Genomic DNA, 22,283 nt, shown 5'->3' on the forward strand with positions numbered 1-22,283 from the left:
GAAAACGGAGCGTGCTATAAAAAAACTTTTAGAACAAAAGTTGTAGCAAATTTTATTGTCAACATTATTGCTCTCTTGCATTTTTGCTCTTAGATACGTCAATATCGAGATACATCCGACAATATGAAAATTTGATGAATTTGTTGCTCTTTCAAGTTATTAAAGGTAACACTTGGGAATCGGAGCAAGTTACAAAAAAACTTTTAGAAGAAAAGTTGTAGCAAATTTTATTGTTAACAATATTGCTCTCTTGCACTTTTGTTCTTAGATACGTCAATATCGAGGTAGATACAAAAATATGAAAATTTGATGAATTTGTTGCTCTTTCAAGCTATTATAGGTAACACTTGGGAATCGGAGCATGCTATAAGAAATCTTTTATAACAAAAATTGTAGCAAATTTTATTGTTAACAATATTGCTCTCTTGCACTATTGCTCTTAGATACGTCAATATCGAGATAAATACGAAAATATGAAAATTTTATCAATAAGTTGCTATTTCAAGTGATTAAAGGTAACACTTGGAGAAAGGAGCATGTTATCAATAAACTTATAGAACAAAAGTTGTAGCAAATTTTATTGTTAACAATATTGCTCTCTTGCACTTTTGCTCTTAGATACGTCAATATCGAGGTAAATACAAAAATATGAAAATTTGATGAATTTGTTGCTCTTTCAAGCTATTATAGGTAACACTTGGGAATCGGAGCAAGTTACAAAAAAACTTTTAGAACAAAAGTTGTAGCAAATTTTATTGTTAACAATATTGCTCTCTTGCACTATTGCTCTTAGATACGTCTATATCGAGGTAGATACAAAAATATAAAAATTTGATGAATTTGTTGCTCTTTCAAGCTATTATAGGTAACACTTGGGAATAGGAGCATGCTATAAGAAATCTTTTATAACAAAAATTGTTGCAAATTTTATTGTTAACAATATTGTTCTCTTGCACTTTTGCTCTTAGATACGTCAATATCGAGGAAGATACAAAAATATAAAAATTTGATAAATTTGTTGCTCTTTCAAGCTATTATAGGTAACACTTGGGAATAGGAGCATGCTATAAGAAATCTTTTATAACAAAAATTGTTGCAAATTTTATTGTTAACAACATTGCTCCCTTTCACTTTTGCTCTCTGTTGCGTCAATATCGAGAAAAATACAAAAATATGAAAATTTGTTGAATTTCGCTATTTTACAAGTTGTTTATGGTAACAACCTGGATGCGAGAAATATTACAAAAAAACTTTTAGAACAAAAGTTGTAGCAAATTTTATTCTTAACAACATTCACTTTTGCTCTCGGTTGCGTCAATATCGAGAAAAATATGAAAATTTGTTAAATTTGTCTATAACAAACAACACTCTCTTCCCTGCTATATCGAGGTTTTGTTGTATCTATATAAAGCGGTGTTATAAATATTGTTGTTATCGGATCTTGGGATAACGTGCAGCTCGTTATGCCGCAAAACGGAAGTGGTCAAGGGGTTGGACGTCGAGTTGTTTTCGTGCTCGAAGCTATCCTTAACCTTTTCGACCGTTCAAATGCAAATTTATATCGATTTTAAAATGCAGTAAAACTAAAACTACGGTTACATCCAAATTTTTATAAGCCCACTTTTATTTATAATTTTTTTTTCAGATTATTGGTCATATAAGTGGTGGACACATAAACCCGGCGGTAACAATAAGCTTTTTCGTCGCCTGCGAGATGAAATTACTCAGAACGCTTTTATATATAGTCGCGCAACTTTTAGGAGCAGCAGCAGGTGCAGCTCTTTTAATGGTATAATCGCTTATAATCGCACCTCGTCGTAGAACCTTTTTAATCTTAATCGCGTCATTTTTTTAGGTTGCAACTCCAGATCATTTGGAAGGCCAACTCGGAGTAACCGATGTGGGGGAAGTAAACGTAGAACAAGCGTTCCTTTACGAAGTTATTTTAACGTTCTTCTTCGTTTCGGTTATCCATACGGTGGCTGATTCCCAAAGAAAAGATATAAGAAGTGCTCCTGCTATAATCATCGGATTAGCAGCCGCCGCTTGCCATTTAAGTGGGATTAAATTCAGCGGATCGAGTATGAATCCGGCAAGAAGTTTTGGTCCGGCTTTGGTTATCAATCATTGGGATAATCATTGGGTAAAAACGAATTAAATCCTTTAATTAATATAATCTTACTAAGAAAATTTCTTTTTTGTTTAGGTGTATTGGGCTGGGCCGATAATCGGGGCGTGCATCGCTTCGCTTCTTTACAAATTTTTCTTCAAACCGAAAAAATCCGACGATGAATCCTACGATTTCTGACGAACCAATCGAAAATGTAAAGATGCGAAGGAAAAAACGCCGTCCAATCATCGAGATCAAACTGATCAAACAGTTGTCATGACCATTTCATAGATTTACCATAACGAAGATTATAAAAATACGTAAATTCTTAGTTTTATATTTGTAAAAAATATTTTAGACGTTTCAAACTGTACATTTTTGGAATAATAGCTTTATTTATGTGGAAATATTAATAATCTAATTCGTCGCGATTGCTTCCGGTATTTTGTAAGCTAGGCATAAAACTCGTAGATTTTAAAAGGATGTATACAAGAAGAAATATATTATTAGAACAAAAGTTATTTTTGTATAAGATTTAATCCTTGTTAAATTAAATCAATAAAAAAGAACACATTAAATAATTTATAAAGGTATTCAAAAAACCAAATAATTAATTATTTATTTTCATTAAATTATTCGGTACATACAAATTAATTTATTATATTTAAAAAAGTAAGAAAAACCCAAAAATAAAGTTTTTTTTGTAATTTTTAAATATTTGTAATTTGGGTTGCATACACAATAGTTTTAAATTTTCAATACAAACAAAAAACATAACCTTAAAAATTTGACTTAATTGTTTAAAGTTGTTTTTATTATTAAAATCGTTTAACGTGTAATAATGTTAATACTAATAACATTATTTAAGTGATAACACGTATTTCATAGTAAAAATTTGATTTCTTCTAGTGAAATTGTAGGAAAGATGTAGAATTATCTATGAGGTTATCTAGAAGGAGCCAAAGGATAATTATAGAGGAAAAGCAACAAGAAACGTGGTGAAAAGGAGCTCTTTCTAGAAACTTTGAAGCTGTGCATTGAATAATACTCAAAAACTATCTCGGAAACTACTTAACGTAAGTATTTTTTATGTAAACTATACAATTTATTTTAATTTTAACTAATTCTAATACAAATTAAAATTAATGTAGTGTTAGTTATGTCTATATAAACAACAAGAAAATACAATCAAATACGTTTAGTTGGTTTCATTAAAAATGATTGATTTTAATTTCCATTATGAACTTAATTTGTAAAATTTAAATTATTAATAATATATGATTAATTCGGTACATAAAAATTAATTTGTTATATTAAAAAACAGTAAGAAAATACCCAAATTTAAAATTTTGTAATTTTTAAATATTTGTAATTTGGGTTGCATACACAATAGTTTTAAATTTTCAATACAAACAAAAAACATAACCTTAAAAATTTGACTTAATTGTTTAAATTTGATTTTATTATTAAAATCGTTTAACGTGTAATAATGTTAATACTAAAACATTATTTAAGAGATAACACGTATTTCATAGTAAAAATTTGATTTCTTCTAGTGAAACTGTAGGAAAGATGTATAATTATCTAGATTCATCACTAATTATGAGGTTATCTAGAAGGAGCCAAAGGATATTAATAGAGGAAAAGTAACAAAAAACGTGGTGAAAAGGAGCTCTCTCTAGAAACTTTGAAGCTGTGCATTGAATAATACCTAAAAACTATCTCGGAAACTACTTAACGTAAGTATTTTTTATGTAAAATATACAATTTATTTTAATTTTAACTAATTCTAATACAAATTAAAATTAATGTAGCGTTAGTTATGTCTATATAGACAACAAGAATATACAATCCATTACGTTTAGTTGGTTTCATTAAAAATGATTGATTTTAATTTCCATTATGAACTTAATTTGTAAAATTTTAATTATTAATAATATATGATTTATTCGGTACATAAAAATTAATTTGTTATATTAAAAAACAATAAGAAAACACCCAAAATTAAAATTGTTGTAATTTTTAAATATTTGTAATTTGGGTTGCATACACAATAATTGTAAATTTTCAATACAAACAAAAAACATAACCTTAAAAATTTGACTTAATTGTTTAAAGTTGTCTTCATTATTAAAGTGTTAGTTTTAATAGTATTTAAGAGATAACACGTATTTCATAGTAAAAATTTAATTTCTTCTAGGGAAACAGTACAAAGGATGGACAATTATTTAGATTCACCACTAATTGTGAGGTTATCTAGGAGGAGCCAAAGCCAAAGAATATTAATAGATGAAATGTCATGAAGAGGAGCTAGCTCTAGAAATGTTGAAGCTGTGCATTGAATTCTAAATAATACCCAAAAACTATCCTGAAAACTACTTAATGTAAGTATTTTTTATATAAAGTATACAATTTATTTTCATTTTAACTAATTTTAATACAAATTTAAATGAATAATCATAAAAATTAATTTGTTATATAAAAAAAAAGTGAGAAAAACCCAAAAATTAAAGTTTTTTTTGTAATTTTTAAAAATGTTGATTTATTTAACAACCATTAATTTGTCTTAGGCCTATCTGAAAGCGAATCTGTGGAAGATCTAACATTTTCTTGGAAGTGGTTGCTTATTCTTATGGCTAAAACAAGAGCTGTAGCTCTTATGCTACATCTAGGCAAATGAAATAATTCTTAAAAAACAATGTTAAGAGTCTTTAGACTCTTAGAGTCTCTTAGAGTCTTTTAGATTTATTATTGCATGTTATTATTTATTAAAAAAAATATCGCGATGTGTGTTAGTATAATAATAAGCCAGCATAGTAATCTATGGTGGTAACTTTCCAGAAAATTGCTGAATATTCTTGACAATAGTGGTTTGGGTTGCCTACACCTCAATTAATTAATTTATTTTTTTTCTCAAATTACATCTTTTTAAAAATATTTAACAAAAACCCATCAATAAAAAAGCACCTACTCATCCACAAGTCATAATCAATATAAATACTATTTTTATTGATAAGGCCCAAAGAGCTTCAGTCAATTAATAAGATAATTTTTCTCTTTGGTTAAAGAAATTATTAATAATGATATAGACGTCGATAATTCTTCATGAGTATATCGTCATCAGGATCATTTCCTCTAAAGAAATGGATTTCTTTTCGTTTTTGTGTCCAAATTTATGCATGCATATCATTATATAAAAATAAACTTGTAATTATTATATTTTGACTATAAAAAATAAATAAAAAAAAGAAAATACTATGGTGTTTTATTTAAAATAATTAAAATTTTTGAATCGCCCTGCACAAATTTTCACTTAGTAAAGATTCAAACCAACAAATTTAATTAATATCGCCATCTATATTTCAATTTTCGAACTAATTTGATTATTTTGTAATTTTAGTTGGTTCGAAACTCGGCTAAAGAAAAAACTATACCGGGTGATCCAAATAAAAATTGTAATTCGGATTGAAATTTTCTCGAAATTAATTTATTTTTGAATCACCCGGTATACTTTTTTCTTAGCCGAGTTTCGAACCAAAGGTAATTTAAATAGAATCGCCATCTATCGTTCAATTACCGAACTAATCGGAATAATTTTGAAATTTTAGTTGGTTTGAAACTCGGCTAAGGAAAAAACTATACCGGGTGATCCAAATAAAAATTGTAATTCGGACAAAAATTTTCTCGAAATTAATTTATTTTTGAATCACCCGGTATACTTTTTTATTAGCCGAGTTTCGAACCATCGGTAATTTAAATAAAATCACCATCTATCGTTCAATTACCGAACTAATCGGAATAATTGTGAAATTTTAGTTGGTTTGAAACTCGGCTAAGGAAAAAAACTATACCGGGTGATCCAACTAAAAATTGTAATTCGGACTAAAATTTTCTCGAAATTAATTTATTTTTGAATCACCCGGTATACTTTTTTCTTAGCCGAGTTTCGAACCATCGGTAATTTAAATAAAATCGCCATCTATCGTTCAATTACCGAACTAATCGGAATAATTTTGAAATTTTAGTTGGTTCGAAACTCGGCTAAGGAAAAAACTATACCGGGTGATCCAAATAAAAATTGTAACTCGGATTGAAATTTTCTCGAGATTAATTTATTTTTGAATCACCCGGTATACTTTTTTCTTAGCCGAGTTTCGAACCATCGGTAATTTAAATAAAAGCGCCATCTATCGTTCAATAACCGAACTAATCGGAATAATTCTGAAATTGAGGTTGGTTCGAAACTCGGCTAAGGAAAAAACTATACCGAGTGATCCAAATAAAAATTGTAACTCGGACTGAAATTTTCTCGAAATTAATTTATTTTCGAATCACCCGGTATACTTTTTTCTTAGCCGAGTTTCGAACCATCCGTAATTTAAATAAAATCGCCATCTATCGTTCAATTACCGAACTAATCGGAATAATTTTGAAATTGAGGTTGGTTCGAAACTCGGCTAATGAAAAAATAATACCGGGTGATCCAAATAAAAATTGTAATTCGGATTGAAATTTTCTCGAAATTAATTTATTTTTGAATCACCCGGTATACTTTTTTCTTAGCCGAGTTTCGAACCATCGGTTATTTAAATATAATCGCCATCTATCGTTCAATTACCGAACTAATCGAAATAATTTTGAAATTGAGATTGGTTCGAAACTCGACTAATGAAAAAACTATGCCGGGTGATTCAAATAAAGATTGAAATTGAAATAAAATTTTCGCAAAATTAAATGTTTTTTTGAATCACCCGGTATAGTTTTTTCTTAGCCGAGTTTCGAACCATCTGTAATTTAAATAGAGTGCGCCATCTATCGTTCAATTACCGAACTAATCGGAGTTATATTTTTACTTAGTCGAGTTTCAAACCGTCCGGAATTCAAATGAAGCCACCTTTTGTTTAATTCATGAACTAATCGGGATTAATTAACTAGGAGAATTGTGATAAAGGTGTTGGATTGAATGATATGTAAATAAGAGAAACAGTTTATATTTCAAATAAAATCTATTGTCCTTAAAAATGAGCTCCTAATTACTACCATGTCAAAGGTAGTATCATAAAGTGATTAGCATAATCAAGCCAAGAACAAGAAATAATGTATGTAAAGACTTTCTTTAAAATATTTTAATTTCCAATCCGAATAAGAACCCTAAAAATAGAAATGTTGTCTATTAATCTAGTTACATTGAAGTACACCGCCATAACTTTAATTTAATAAATACAACAATTTAATACAACTAAGTAGCACTTTAATTAATTGTGAATGTATGTTTATTTGTTACCTTGATATATCCTTTTATTCCTAATTAGATATAAACAAAACCCATTTTCTTCTGGTTAATTGTTATTGGAGTTAAAAAAAAATCTTGATGAATCTTGGTTTTAATTGACTTTTCAGCATCCTTAGGTTAATTTCCATTCAAATCTCATCAATAAGCGCCTTTTCTATTCAACAGAATCAAATAAATTTAAGAATTAATAAAGCAACAATGACATTAAATGACATTGAACTTCATATGTCAATGCAAGCAGCTTAAATTTAATTAAAAATCAAAAATCACTAAAACTAAAAAGATAACCTAAAAATTATCGATTTTAATTTTTACCAATTATTTAATTAAAAACGAGTGTTTATATCTTACCTTGATAAATCCTTTTATTTCGTATTTTCCGTATTATTCCGAAACAAGAATCCCTTTCTTCTGATTAATGGTTATCGGAGCTAAAAAGATCTTATCAAACGTTGGTTTTAATTGATTTTTCATCTTCCACGGAATTTTCAGGTTAATTTCCATTAATATCTCTTCAATACACGCCTTTTCTATTCAATAAAATCAAATAAATTTAAAAATTATTAAAAAATAAATTAATATTAGCTGATTTCATAAATGACATTGACTTCATTTGGCAATGCAACCAACTTAAATTTAATTAAAAATTAAAAATCACTAAAACTAAAAAGATAACCTTAAAATTTTCGATTTTAATTTTTACCAATTAACTAATTATTTAATTAAAAATGGGTGTTTATTTCTTACCTTGATAAATCCTTGCATTTCTTATTTTCCTTATTATTCCGAAATAAAAATCCTTTTTTTCCGATTAATGGTTATTGGAGTTAAAAAAAATCTTGAGGAACCTGGGTTTTAATTAATTTTCCAGCATCCATGGTATCCTTAGGTTAATTTTCATTAAAATCTCTTCAACAAACGCCTTTTCTATTCAACTAAATAAAATAAATTTAAGAATAAGAAAATAAATTAATACCAGCTGATTTCATAAATGACATTCTTCATTTGTCAATGCAACCAACTTAAATTTAATTTAAAAATAAAAAATCACTAAAACTAAAAAGATAACCTCAAAATTTCCGATTTTAATTTTTATTAATTTATTAATTATTTAATTAAAAATGAGTGTTTATTTTTACCTTGATAAATCCTTATATTTTTTATTTTCCGCATTATTCCGAAAAAAAACCCTTTTCGTTCGATTAATTAAACTAACGTTTTAATTGATTTTTCAGCATCCATGGTATCTTTAGATTAATTTCCATTAAAATCTCTTCCATACGCTCCTTTTCTATTCAATAAAATCAAATAAATTTAAGAATTAATAAAAAATAAATTAATATCAGCTAATTTCATAAATGACATTGAACTTCATTTGTCAATGCAACCAACTTAAATTTAATTTAAAATCAAAAATCACTGAATTTAAAGTTTCGATTTAAATTTAAAAATTAGTAATAAATATTTGTAAGTATAATTAACTTACCATAACAAATTAAATGGATTAAATTATTCACCTAAGGACATCAAGGTTATTTCAAATCGTTTCGATAAACTTGTTAACCTTTAATCATATTCACCATTTCATACTTCAAATTCGACTCAAAAATTAACCCTCCATTGATTCTCATGGAACGTTTTTCCAACATACCAATTAAAATCGTTTCCTTCGATGGTTGTATTTACATCGATCATCGACATGAATCTGTTTCGATTTCAGTTTATCTAAGTTTCCAGAACAAAGGATTTTTTATATCTTCAGTTACTTCGAATTTTGCATAATATTCCGTGACGAATTTCTTGGTTTTTGCGTAAATTGATCCGGGGAATAAAAATCCTTCTTAAATAACTTGTCCAATGTAAACGGAGTTCGCTTCGGCGGGGTCAGCATCTTTTGGGATTTCTCCTTTGTAATCACAACAATAAATATCCCAATCTTCGCTTTTTACCGATTTAATTAGGATTATTATTAAGATTGTTGGGATTAAATCCAATTTTAGGTTAAAAACTAATTTGACATAAAGCGATGTGGCGCCATCTCTTTTCCATGAGGCTAAGGTTAGTGATAAATTTTAAAAATATTTATTTATTTACTTAAATTTATAATAAAAAATAGAAATTTTTATTTCTGTGTAATACACATACACAGCTTTAAGTTTGTTATTAATTAATTATGTGGGTGATTCTCATATCGCGGGTTATAAACTGCTGAATCCTTTGATTATACAGGGTGAGTTTTTTTCTATGTTTAGTATGGAGATCAAAAGAAACAAAAGTTATTTTTATACATTACTAATTTATACATCCTTTTTAAATTAAATCAATAAAAACGAACACATTAAATAATGTATAAAGGTATTCAAAAAACGAAACGTGATAATAATTTATTATTTATTTTCATTAAAAAACGGGCTTATAAGCAATAATAATATTAAACACTAATGCAAATTGTCCTAACCGATTTTTTTCTGGTTTTAGATAAATACATAAATATTTTATTAACGTATTATACGAAAAGATGTATAAATTCCCCTTAAAACTAATAACATTGTTCATCATCATTTTTTTTTATTATTTCATTCAGTATTATTTATCATTATGCGCTTGAAATCCTTGAGAATGGCGTCGTCATCTCGGCGAATCTTAAACAACTAACGATAAATTATTAAATGTATATAATACCTAACTATGTAATAACAAGATAATACTTTGTTTCTTCCAAATATCCTTTATTAATTTATTAGTTTTGTGACGACGTCATTTTCAGGTTAAATGCGCAGGCAAATTTGGGTTTCGAAAATTATTTAAAAATTATTTACAGATGGTTGTTTTTTTGTATATAGCAGTTTTCGTCATCCTTCTTTCAATTGTTAAGTAATAAGTAATAATAATAAGAGTAGTTATTATTCATTAATCGATTTTTTTACGGTTTACTTTATATCATTAGTATATAAATATGTACAAGTGGTAATGGATTTTTTATTTATTATTTTTTTCTTATTTTTTTACTTCAATTAGTATATAAAATTTGGACATTTTTCAACATGAACAAGAACCGTGTTTGTCTCTTATTACTTTGTTTTAATTTTTAATTCTTTTCTTTTTTACGTTATTATTTTTAATTATTTCACAAGTTTTTTTTTGTAAAACCTGTGTTGCTTTCGACTCGCTTTGTTTTGAGGATTCTATCTAAGGAACACAATCGCGCAAAATATTTTTCTTTTTTTCATCAATTGAACATCATTTTTTCATCATTTAACCCTTTCAATACTTTTTACTAAAGCTAAAACGCGTTTACAATATGTTTAGATAATTTTTTTTAACAAATATACCCGCATGTTTTTTTTTTTTTGTTCAATTGGCATTATATTAATTAATAATAATTAAATTAAACTAATGAATTAAAGGTATTAGTTATTTTAATTTTATTTAATTTTTTTTTTGGATGGTGAAGCCGAGTTTTCTTCGACCTTGTTTAAACTTTAATCCGCTGCTGTCTTTAAGACAATACGAAACGCTGGCAGAAGTCAGCAAGAATAACTTTTACAATAATAGTTACCGTTTTATTTTTATTATTATTATTAAGTATTTTTTTTCTTTATTTTTTTAGGGGCGTCCTCTCGCAAAGTTATTTTTTCGAGACGCGATCTTCTCGTGTAAAGTTACGTAAGGCATCTTTTTCTCTTGGTAACGATAATAATAATAGTCTAAGGTGTGAAGTCCAATCGAATTTTTTAATTATTTTCTTTTAATAATTTTTGTGCCGGGTCTCGTAAGGAGCTTCGATATCCGCGGTTGCAAAAACCACTTATCACAGAACAAACGGCGAAAAAATCTGGATAAATTTCGATTTAATATTATCTTATTCTTTTTATTTTATGTTTTCTGAAGTTTCTAGAATCAAATGAGAACACATTTTCTTTAATAATTTTGGGTACAATCAAAGTTATTTACGTTTTGTTTTAGTTTAAAGCACTTTAGGGAAGAATTTACGAACGAAAAATTTAATAAAACATTTCTTTATCATTCTAGATATAATCTAGATAAAATTACACTTTAATATTTTCTTAATATACATCAGTGCCTATTTATTCATGATTCTGTAACTCACTCAAAGTGTATCTAAATAAAATCAACAAACGAAATGAATTTGTTAAGTTTGTATTTCGATGATTAACATTATTAAATCATTGAGATACAAATTATTGCAACTAAAACAATAAAAGGAAGTGACGAAGTGACCTAATTAACATGATCCATAACAGATTTCAACCCAACTCGTTTAGATTTTTAGTTATTAACCCAAGAAGTTCAACTTAATAAATTTAACGATTTGGGATTATATAATTTGTTCTAATAAAGAAAATAAAAGGAATTGGAGGAAACTTTATGCATAAACATTGTTACTAATGAACCTAATTAACATGATCCATAAAAGATTTCAACCCAACTTGCTCCAATTTTTTGTTATTAATCGGAGAAATCCAAATTAATAAATGTAACGATTTGGGATAATACAATTTGTTCCAATTAAAAAAATAAAACGAATTGAAGCAAACTTTATGCATAAACATTGTTACTAATGAACCTAATTAACATGATCCATAAAAGATTTCAACCCAACTCGTTTCGATTTTTAGTTATTAACCCAGAAATTCAATTTAATAAATTTAACGATTTGGGATTACACAATTTGTTCTAACAAAAAAAATAAAAGGAATTGGAGGAAACTTTATGCATAAACATTGTTACTAATGAACCGAATTAACATGATCCATAAAAGATTTCAAACAATCTCGTTTCAATTTTTAGTTATTAACCCAAGAAGTACAAATTAATAAATTTAACGATTTGGGATTACACAATTTGTTCTAACAAAGAAAATAAAAGGAATTGGAGGAAACTTTATGCATAAACATTGTTACTAATGTACCTAATTAACATGATCCATAAAAGATTTCAACCCAACTTGCTCCAATTTTTTGTTATTAATCGGAGAAATCCAAATTAATAAATGTAACGATTTGGGATAACACAATTTGTTCTAACAAAAAAAATAAAAGGAATTGAAGGAAACTTTATGCATAAACATTGTTACTAATGAACCGAATTAACATGATCCATAAAAGATTTCAACCCAACTCGTTTCGATTTTTAGTTATTAACCCAAGAAGTTCAACTTAATAAATTTAACGATTTGGGATTACACAATTTGTTCTAATAAAAAAAATAAAAGGAATTGAAGAAAACTTTATGCATAAACATTGTTACTAATGAACCTAATTAACAAGATCCATAAAAGATTTCAAACAGTCACGTTGCAATTTTTAGTTATTAACCCAAGAAGTACAATTTAATAAATTTAACGATTTGGGATTATATAATTTGTTCTAACAAAGAAAATAAAAGGAATTGGAGGAAACTTTATGCATAAACATTGTTACTAATGAACCTAATTAACATGATCCATAAAAGATTTCAACCCAACTTGCTCCAATTTTTTGTTATTAATCGGAGAAATCCAAATTAATAAATGTAACGATTTGGGATAACACAATTTATTCCAACTAAAAAAATAAAACAAATTGAAGCAAATTTTATGCATAAACATTGTTAGTAATGAACCTAATTAACATGATCCATAAAAGATTTCAACCCAACTCGTTTCAATTTTTAGTTATTAACTCAAGAAGTTCGCCTTAATAAATTTAACGATTTGGAATAACACAATTTATTCTAACTAATAGAATAAAAGGAATTGAAGGAAATTTTATGCATAAACATTATTACTAATGAACCTAATTAACATGATCCATACAAAATTTCAACCCAACTTGCTCCAATTTTTTGTTATTAATCGGAGAAATTCAAATTAATAAATGTAACGATTTGGGATAACACAATTTATTCCAACTAAAAAAATAAAACGAATTGAAGCAAACTTTATGCATAAACATTGTTAGTAATGAACCTAATTAACATGATCCATAAAAGATTTCAAACAATTTCGTTTCAATTTTTAGTTATTAACCCAAGAAGTTCAACTTAATAAATTTAACGATTTGAAATTATATAATTTGTTCTAACAAAGAAAATAAAAGTAATTGGAGGAAACTTTATGCATAAACATTGTTACTAATGAACCTAATTAACATGATCCATAAAAGATTTCAACCCAACTTGCTCCAATTTTTTGTTATTAATGGAAGAAATCCAAATTAATAAATGTAACGATTTGGGATAACACAATTTATTCCAACTAAAAAAATAAAACGAATTGAAGCAAACTTTATGCATAAACATTGTCACTAATGAACCTAATTAACATGATCCATAAAAGATTTCAACCCAACTTGCTCCAATTTTTTGTTATTAATGGAAGAAATCCAAATTAATAAATGTAACGATTTGGGATAACACAATTTATTCCAACTAAAAAAATAAAACGAATTGAAGCAAACTTTATGCATAAACATTGTCACTAATGAACCTAATTAACATGATCCATAAAAGATTTCAACCCAACTTGCTCCAATTTTTTGTTATTAATGGAAGAAATCCAAATTAATAAATGTAACGATTTGGGATAACACAATTTATTCCAACTAAAAAAATAAAACGAATTGAAGCAAACTTTATGCATAAACATTGTTACTAATGAACCTAATTAACATGATCCATAAAAGAATTCAAACAATCTCGTTTCAATTTTTAATTATTAACCCAAGAAGTTCAACTTAAGAAATTTAACGATTTGGGATTACACAATTTGATCTAACAAAAAAAATAAAAGGAATTGGAGGAAGCTTTATGCATAAACATTGTTACTAATGAACCTAATTAACATGATCCATAAAAGATTTCAACCCAACTTGCTCCAATTTTTTGTTATTAATCGGAGAAATCCAAATTAATAAATGTAACGATTTGGAATAATACAATTTATTTCAACCAAAAAAATAAAACGAATTGAAGCAAACTTTATGCATAAACATTGTTAGTAATGAACCTAATTAACATGATCCATAAAACATTTCAAACAATCTCGTTTCAATTTTTAGTTATTAACCCACGAAGTTCAACTTAATAAATTTAACGATTTGGGATTATATAATTTGTTCTAACAAAAAAAATAAAAGGAATTGAAGGAAACTTTATGCATAAACATTGTTACTAATGAACCTAATTAACATGATCCATAAAAGATTTCAACCCAACTTGCTCCAATTTTTTGTTATTAATCGGAGAAATCCAAATTAATAAATGTAACGATTTGGGATAACACAATTTGTTCCAACTAAAAAAATAAAACGAATTGAAGCAAACTTTATGCATAAACATTGTTAGTAATGAACCTAATTAACATGATCCATAAAAGATTTCAAACAATCTCGTTTCAATTTTTAGTTATTAACCCACAAAGTTCAACTTAATAAATTTAACGATTTGGGATTACACAATTTGTTCTAACAAAAAAAATAAAAGGAATTGGAGGAAACTTTATGCATAAACATTGTTACTAATGAACCTAATTAACATGATCCATAAAAGATTTTAACCCAATTTGCTCAATTTTTTGTTATTAATCGGAGAAATCCAAATTAATAAATGTAACGATTTGGGATAACACAATTTGTTCCAACTAAAAAAATAAAACGAATTGAAGCAAACTTTATGCATAAACATTGTTAGTAATGAATCTAATTAACATGATCCATAAAAGATTTCAAACAATCTCGTTTCAATTTTTAATTATTAACCCAAGAAGTTCAACTTAATAAATTTAACGATTTGGGATTACACAATTTGATCTAACAAAAAAAATAAAAGGAATTGAAGGAAACTTTATGCATAAACATTGTTACTAAGGAACATGATTAACATGATCCATAAAAGATTTCAACCCAACTTGTTTCAATTTTTAGTTATTAACCCAAGAAGTTCAACTTAATAAATTTAACGATTTGGGATAACACAATTTATTCCAACTAAAAAAATAAAACGAAGTGAAGCAAACTTTATGGATAAACATTGTTAGTAATGAACTTAATTAATATGATTCATAAAAGATTTTAAACAATCACGTTTCAATTTTTAGTTATTAACCCAAGAAGTTCAACTTAATAAATTTAACGATTTGGGATTATACAATTTGTTCTAACAAAAAAAATAAAAGGAATTGAAGGAAACTTTATGCATAAACATTGTTACTAATGAACCTAATTAACATGATCCATAAAAGAATTCAAACAATCTCGTTTCAATTTTTAATTATTAACCCAAGAAGTTCAACTTAATAAATTTAACGATTTGGGATTATATAACTTGTTCTAACAAAAAAAATAAAAGGAATTGGAGGAAACTTTATGCATAAACATTGTTACTAATGAACCGAATTAACATGATCCATAAAAGATTTCAAACAATCTCGTTTCAATTTTTAGTTATTAACCCAAGAAGTACAAATTAATAAATTTAACGATTTGGGATTACACAATTTGTTCTAACAAAGAAAATAAAAGGAATTGGAGGAAACTTTATGCATAAACATTGTTACTAATGTACCTAATTAACATGATCCATAAAAGATTTCAACCCAACTTGCTCCAATTTTTTGTTATTAATCGGAGAAATCCAAATTAATAAATGTAACGATTTGGGATAACACAATTTGTTCTAACAAAAAAAATAAAAGGAATTGAAGAAAACTTTATGCATAAACATTGTTACTAATGAACCTAATTAACAAGATCCATAAAAGATTTCAAACAGTCACGTTGCAATTTTTAGTTATTAACCCAAGAAGTACAATTTAATAAATTTAACGATTTGGGATTATATAATTTGTTCTAACAAAGAAAATAAAAGGAATTGGAGGAAACTTTATGCATAAACATTGTTACTAATGAACCTAATTAACATGATCCATAAAAGATTTCAACCCAACTTGCTCCAATTTTTTGTTATTAATCGGAGAAACCTAAATTAATAAATGTAACGATTTGGGATAACACAATTTGTTCCAACTAAAAAAATAAAACGAATTGAAGCAAACTTTATGCATAAACATTGTTAGTAATGATCTAATTAACATGATCCATAAAAGATTTCAACCCAACTCGTTTCGATTTTTAGTTATTAACCCAAGAAGTTCAACTTAATAAATTTAACGATTTGGGATTACACAATTTGTTCTAATAAAAAAAATAAAAGGAATTGAAGAAAACTTTATGCATAAACATTGTTACTAATGAACCTAATTAACAAGATCCATAAAAGATTTCAAACAGTCACGTTGCAATTTTTAATTATTAACCCAAGAAGTTCAACTTAATAAATTTAACGATTTGGGATTATATAATTTGTTCTAACAAAAAAATAAAAGGAATTGGAGGATACTATATGCATAAACATTGTTGCTAATGAACCTAATTAACATGACCCATAAAAGATTTCAACCCAACTTGCTCCAATTTTTTGTTATTAATCGGAGAAATCCAAATTAATAAATGTAACGATTTGGGATAACACAATTTATTCCAATTAAAAAAATAAAACGAATTGAAGCAAACTTTATGCATAAACATTGTTACTAATAGACCTAATTAACATGATCCATAAAAGATTTCAACCCAACTCGTTTCGATTTTTAGTTATTAACCCAAGAAGTTCAACTTAATAAATTTAACGATTTGGGATTATATAATTTGTTCTAACAAAAAAAATAAAAGGAATTGGAGGAAACTTTATGCATAAACATTGTTACTAATGAACCTAATTAACATGATCCATAAAAGATTTCAACTCAACTTGCTTCAATTTTTTGTTATTAATCGGAGAAATCCAAATTAATAAATGTAACGATTTGGGATAACACAATTTATTCCAACTAAAAAAACAAAACGAATTGAAGCAAACTTTATGCATAAACATTGTTAGTAATGAACCTAATTAACATGATCCATAAAAGATTTCAAACAATCTCGTTTCAATTTTTAATTATTAACCCAAGAAGTTCAACTTAATAAATTTAACGATTTGGGATTACACAATTTGTTCTAACAAAAAAAATAAAAGGAATTGGAGGAAACTTTATGCATAAACATTGTTACTAATGAACCTAATTAACATGATCCATAAAAGATTTCAACTCAACTTGCTTCAATTTTTTGTTATTAATCGGAGAAATCCAAATTAATAAATGTAACGATTTGGGATAACACAATTTATTCCAACTAAAAAAACAAAACGAATTGAAGCAAACTTTATGCATAAACATTGTTAGTAATGAACCTAATTAACATGATCCATAAAAGATTTCAAACAATCTCGTTTCAATTTTTAATTATTAACCCAAGAAGTTCAACTTAATAAATTTAACGATTTGGGATTACACAATTTGTTCTAACAAAAAAAATAAAAGGAATTGGAGGAAACTTTATGCATAAACATTGTTACTAATGAACCGAATTAACATGATCCATAAAAGATTTCAAACAATCTCGTTTCAATTTTTAGTTATTAACCCAAGAAGTACAAATTAATAAATTTAACGATTTGGGATTACACAATTTGTTCTAACAAAGAAAATAAAAGGAATTGGAGGAAACTTTATGCATAAACATTGTTACTAATGTACCTAATTAACATGATCCATAAAAGATTTCAACCCAACTTGCTCCAATTTTTTGTTATTAATCGGAGAAATCCAAATTAATAAATGTAACGATTTGGGATAACACAATTTGTTCTAACAAAAAAAATAAAAGGAATTGAAGGAAACTTTATGCATAAACATTGTTACTAATGAACCGAATTAACATGATCCATAAAAGATTTCAACCCAACTTGCTCCAATTTTTTGTTATTAATCGGAGAAATCCAAATTAATAAATGTAACGACTTGGGATAACACAATTTGTTCTAACAAAAAAAATAAAAGGAATTGGAGGAAACTTTATGCATAAACATTGTTACTAATGAACCGAATTAACATGAGCCATAAAAGATTTCAAACAATCTCGTTTCAATTTTTAGTTATTAACCCAAGAAGTACAAATTAATAAATTTAACGATTTGGGATTACACAATTTGTTCTAACAAAGAAAATAAAAGGAATTGGAGGAAACTTTATGCATAAACATTGTTACTAATGTACCTAATTAACATGATCCATAAAAGATTTCAACCCAACTTGCTCCAATTTTTTGTTATTAATCGGAGAAATCCAAATTAATAAATGTAACGACTTGGGATAACACAATTTGTTCTAACAAAAAAAATAAAAGGAATTGGAGGAAACTTTATGCATAAACATTGTTACTAATGAACCGAATTAACATGAGCCATAAAAGATTTCAAACAATCTCGTTTCAATTTTTAGTTATTAACCCAAGAAGTACAAATTAATAAATTTAACGATTTGGGATTACACAATTTGTTCTAACAAAGAAAATAAAAGGAATTGGAGGAAACTTTATGCATAAACATTGTTACTAATGTACCTAATTAACATGATCCATAAAAGATTTCAACCCAACTTGCTCCAATTTTTTGTTATTAATCGGAGAAATCCAAATTAATAAATGTAACGACTTGGGATAACACAATTTGTTCTAACAAAAAAAATAAAAGGAATTGGAGGAAACTTTATGCATAAACATTGTTACTAATGAACCGAATTAACATGAGCCATAAAAGATTTCAAACAATCTCGTTTCAATTTTTAGTTATTAACCCAAGAAGTACAAATTAATAAATTTAACGATTTGGGATTACACAATTTGTTCTAACAAAGAAAATAAAAGGAATTGGAGGAAACTTTATGCATAAACATTGTTACTAATGTACCTAATTAACATGATCCATAAAAGATTTCAACCCAACTTGCTCCAATTTTTTGTTATTAATCGGAGAAATCCAAATTAATAAATGTAACGACTTGGGATAACACAATTTGTTCTAACAAAAAAAATAAAAGGAATTGGAGGAAACTTTATGCATAAACATTGTTACTAATGAACCGAATTAACATGAGCCATAAAAGATTTCAAACAATCTCGTTTCAATTTTTAGTTATTAACCCAAGAAGTACAAATTAATAAATTTAACGATTTGGGATTACACAATTTGTTCTAACAAAGAAAATAAAAGGAATTGGAGGAAACTTTATGCATAAACATTGTTACTAATGTACCTAATTAACATGATCCATAAAAGATTTCAACCCAACTTGCTCCAATTTTTTGTTATTAATCGGAGAAATCCAAATTAATAAATGTAACGACTTGGGATAACACAATTTGTTCTAACAAAAAAAATAAAAGGAATTGGAGGAAACTTTATGCATAAACATTGTTACTAATGAACCGAATTAACATGAGCCATAAAAGATTTCAAACAATCTCGTTTCAATTTTTAGTTATTAACCCAAGAAGTACAAATTAATAAATTTAACGATTTGGGATTACACAATTTGTTCTAACAAAGAAAATAAAAGGAATTGGAGGAAACTTTATGCATAAACATTGTTACTAATGTACCTAATTAACATGATCCATAAAAGATTTCAACCCAACTTGCTCCAATTTTTTGTTATTAATCGGAGAAATCCAAATTAATAAATGTAACGACTTGGGATAACACAATTTGTTCTAACAAAAAAAATAAAAGGAATTGGAGGAAACTTTATGCATAAACATTGTTACTAATGAACCGAATTAACATGAGCCATAAAAGATTTCAAACAATCTCGTTTCAATTTTTAGTTATTAACCCAAGAAGTACAAATTAATAAATTTAACGATTTGGGATTACACAATTTGTTCTAACAAAGAAAATAAAAGGAATTGGAGGAAACTTTATGCATAAACATTGTTACTAATGTACCTAATTAACATGATCCATAAAAGATTTCAACCCAACTTGCTCCAATTTTTTGTTATTAATCGGAGAAATCCAAATTAATAAATGTAACGACTTGGGATAACACAATTTGTTCTAACAAAAAAAATAAAAGGAATTGGAGGAAACTTTATGCATAAACATTGTTACTAATGAACCGAATTAACATGAGCCATAAAAGATTTCAAACAATCTCGTTTCAATTTTTAGTTATTAACCCAAGAAGTACAAATTAATAAATTTAACGATTTGGGATTACACAATTTGTTCTAACAAAGAAAATAAAAGGAATTGGAGGAAACTTTATGCATAAACATTGTTACTAATGTACCTAATTAACATGATCCATAAAAGATTTCAACCCAACTTGCTCCAATTTTTTGTTATTAATCGGAGAAATCCAAATTAATAAATGTAACGACTTGGGATAACACAATTTGTTCTAACAAAAAAAATAAAAGGAATTGGAGGAAACTTTATGCATAAACATTGTTACTAATGAACCGAATTAACATGATCCATAAAAGATTTCAACCCAACTCGTTTCGATTTTTAGTTATTAACCCAAGAAGTTCAACTTAATAAATTTAACGATTTGGGATTATATAATTTGTTCTAACAAAAAAAAATAAAAGGAATTGGAGGAAACTTTATGCATAAACATTATTACTAATGAACCTAATTAACATGATCCATAAAAGATTTCAACCCAACTTGCTCCAATTTTTTGTTATTAATCGGAGAAATCCAAATTAATAAATGTAACGATTTGGAATAATACAATTTATTCTAACTAAAAAAATAAAACGAATTGAAGCAAACTTTATGCATAAACATTGTTACTAATAAACCTAATTAACATAATCCATAAGAGATTTCAAACCAATTGGTACCAATTTTTAGATATTTAACGATTTTGAAATAACAAAATTTATTGCGAATGAATCAAAAAAAATAGTTTGTTGTTATCATTTAAATACAGTTGTATAATTTAATTAAAGGTTGAAAATGATTTAAATCGGCACTGATATTAACGCATTTTATTACACATTGTCAAAAGAATACACCCGTTTGGAATAAAACCATCTCCGGAAAATTAGTTCCAAGGGAAAAATGTAGCTAAAGTGGTGGAGGAACTATTATTATTATTTTTTTAGGGGTTTTTCTATTCCAAGCGGAACCAGCGAAAACAAATAATCATAAAAACGCCTTTTTACGATTTTCAACAATAAACGAAATTATTTACTTAACAGAATCGTTCGGAAAAAACTTTCTTCAACAAATCGTAGCTTCCTCAGCGACAAATTCACAAATAGTTATTAAATATGTATATATCCATCGGTAATGGCAGTATGATACAAAAGAATTTAATTTAAGAGGTCTGTGAATAGTACAAAGGGATTTTTAAACTGCAATCATCGCACGTACAAGCACTTTTTAGTTTTTTTTTGTTGAACCGAGTTAAACGAAGTGTCACTTGCACACCGATTAATTATTTATCTTTGTTTGAGGTCTGACACAATCACTTATTTCATTTTTTTTACCTTCTTTCGCATTATTTTTTTATGAGTCAATTCCTTAAAGGCCTATTTATAATTTTTTTTTTGGAGAGTATCTCTTTAATTCTTTAAAAGAGATTTTGCAAAAAAAATAGAAAACAAAGCTTATCTTATTCTTTTGGTCAGTCCTCTTCGATCGAATCCAAATCCTGCAAATGTTAGCACCAATCGTCATCATCCGAATCGGAATGTCTCGATCGAGTTGGTTTTGGTTTGTACCCATTGGGAACTGGGCTAGGAAGCATTCTTCCACCGCGTCCCAACGCAACCGCTTGTTCAAAACTGAGTGGTGCAGCAGGATTAGGATTTGAATTGATTTCCCTCGGCGGTACTATTTCTCTTAACGGTTCCCGTTCGCGGAAACTATGAGGCATTGTATGTGGAGTCGTGTGTGCTGAATGGGACTGGAGCTAAATTA

The 22,283-nt window shown here is 27.0% G+C and overlaps 2 protein-coding genes and 2 long non-coding RNA genes across 11 annotated transcripts in view; 2 read left to right on the plus strand and 2 right to left on the minus strand.

Moving 5' to 3' along the window:
• LOC111419837 (aquaporin homolog protein drip) overlaps nucleotides 1–2,627 on the plus strand; it is a 100,275-nt gene extending 97,648 nt beyond the window's left edge. For all 3 annotated transcript variants that reach the window (XM_071199449.1, XM_023052716.2, XM_071199448.1), the window contains 3 exons: nucleotides 1,646–1,789; nucleotides 1,856–2,143; nucleotides 2,207–2,627. In XM_071199449.1, coding sequence (XP_071055550.1) covers nucleotides 1,646–1,789; nucleotides 1,856–2,143; nucleotides 2,207–2,308 — 534 coding nt within the window. In that variant the 3' untranslated portion in view covers nucleotides 2,309–2,627. The remainder of the gene's footprint in view (nucleotides 1–1,645; nucleotides 1,790–1,855; nucleotides 2,144–2,206) is intronic.
• Nucleotides 2,628–4,184: 1,557 nt separating this feature from the next.
• LOC111419833 (uncharacterized) lies at nucleotides 4,185–5,366 on the plus strand. Its single transcript, XR_011641633.1, has 3 exons — nucleotides 4,185–4,247; nucleotides 4,311–4,494; nucleotides 4,681–5,366. It is a non-coding gene; the product is annotated as an uncharacterized lncRNA (long non-coding RNA).
• A 1,731-nt stretch (nucleotides 5,367–7,097) lies between these two features.
• Nucleotides 7,098–9,421, minus strand: LOC111419834 (uncharacterized). 2 transcript variants are annotated; one of them, XR_002707018.2, is made up of 6 exons: nucleotides 8,890–9,421; nucleotides 8,543–8,694; nucleotides 8,151–8,330; nucleotides 7,755–7,933; nucleotides 7,395–7,557; nucleotides 7,098–7,261 (listed from the first exon to the last, which is right to left on the minus strand). It is a non-coding gene; the product is annotated as an uncharacterized lncRNA (long non-coding RNA). The 2 variants fall into 2 exon arrangements; XR_002707017.2 differs by having other exon boundaries at nucleotides 8,151–8,338.
• Nucleotides 9,422–9,779: 358 nt separating this feature from the next.
• The window catches only part of LOC111419830 (calcium voltage-gated channel subunit cacophony), a 147,420-nt gene continuing 134,916 nt past the window's right edge, over nucleotides 9,780–22,283 (minus strand). For all 5 annotated transcript variants that reach the window (XM_071199452.1, XM_071199453.1, XM_071199456.1 and 2 more), the window contains one exon: nucleotides 9,780–22,275. In XM_071199452.1, the coding sequence (XP_071055553.1) occupies nucleotides 22,024–22,275 (252 nt within the window). In that variant the 3' untranslated portion in view covers nucleotides 9,780–22,023. The remainder of the gene's footprint in view (nucleotides 22,276–22,283) is intronic.

The sequence above is a fragment of the Onthophagus taurus genome, chromosome 10 (assembly GCF_036711975.1).
Source record: "Onthophagus taurus isolate NC chromosome 10, IU_Otau_3.0, whole genome shotgun sequence".
Lineage (NCBI taxonomy): Eukaryota > Metazoa > Arthropoda > Insecta > Coleoptera > Scarabaeidae > Onthophagus > Onthophagus taurus.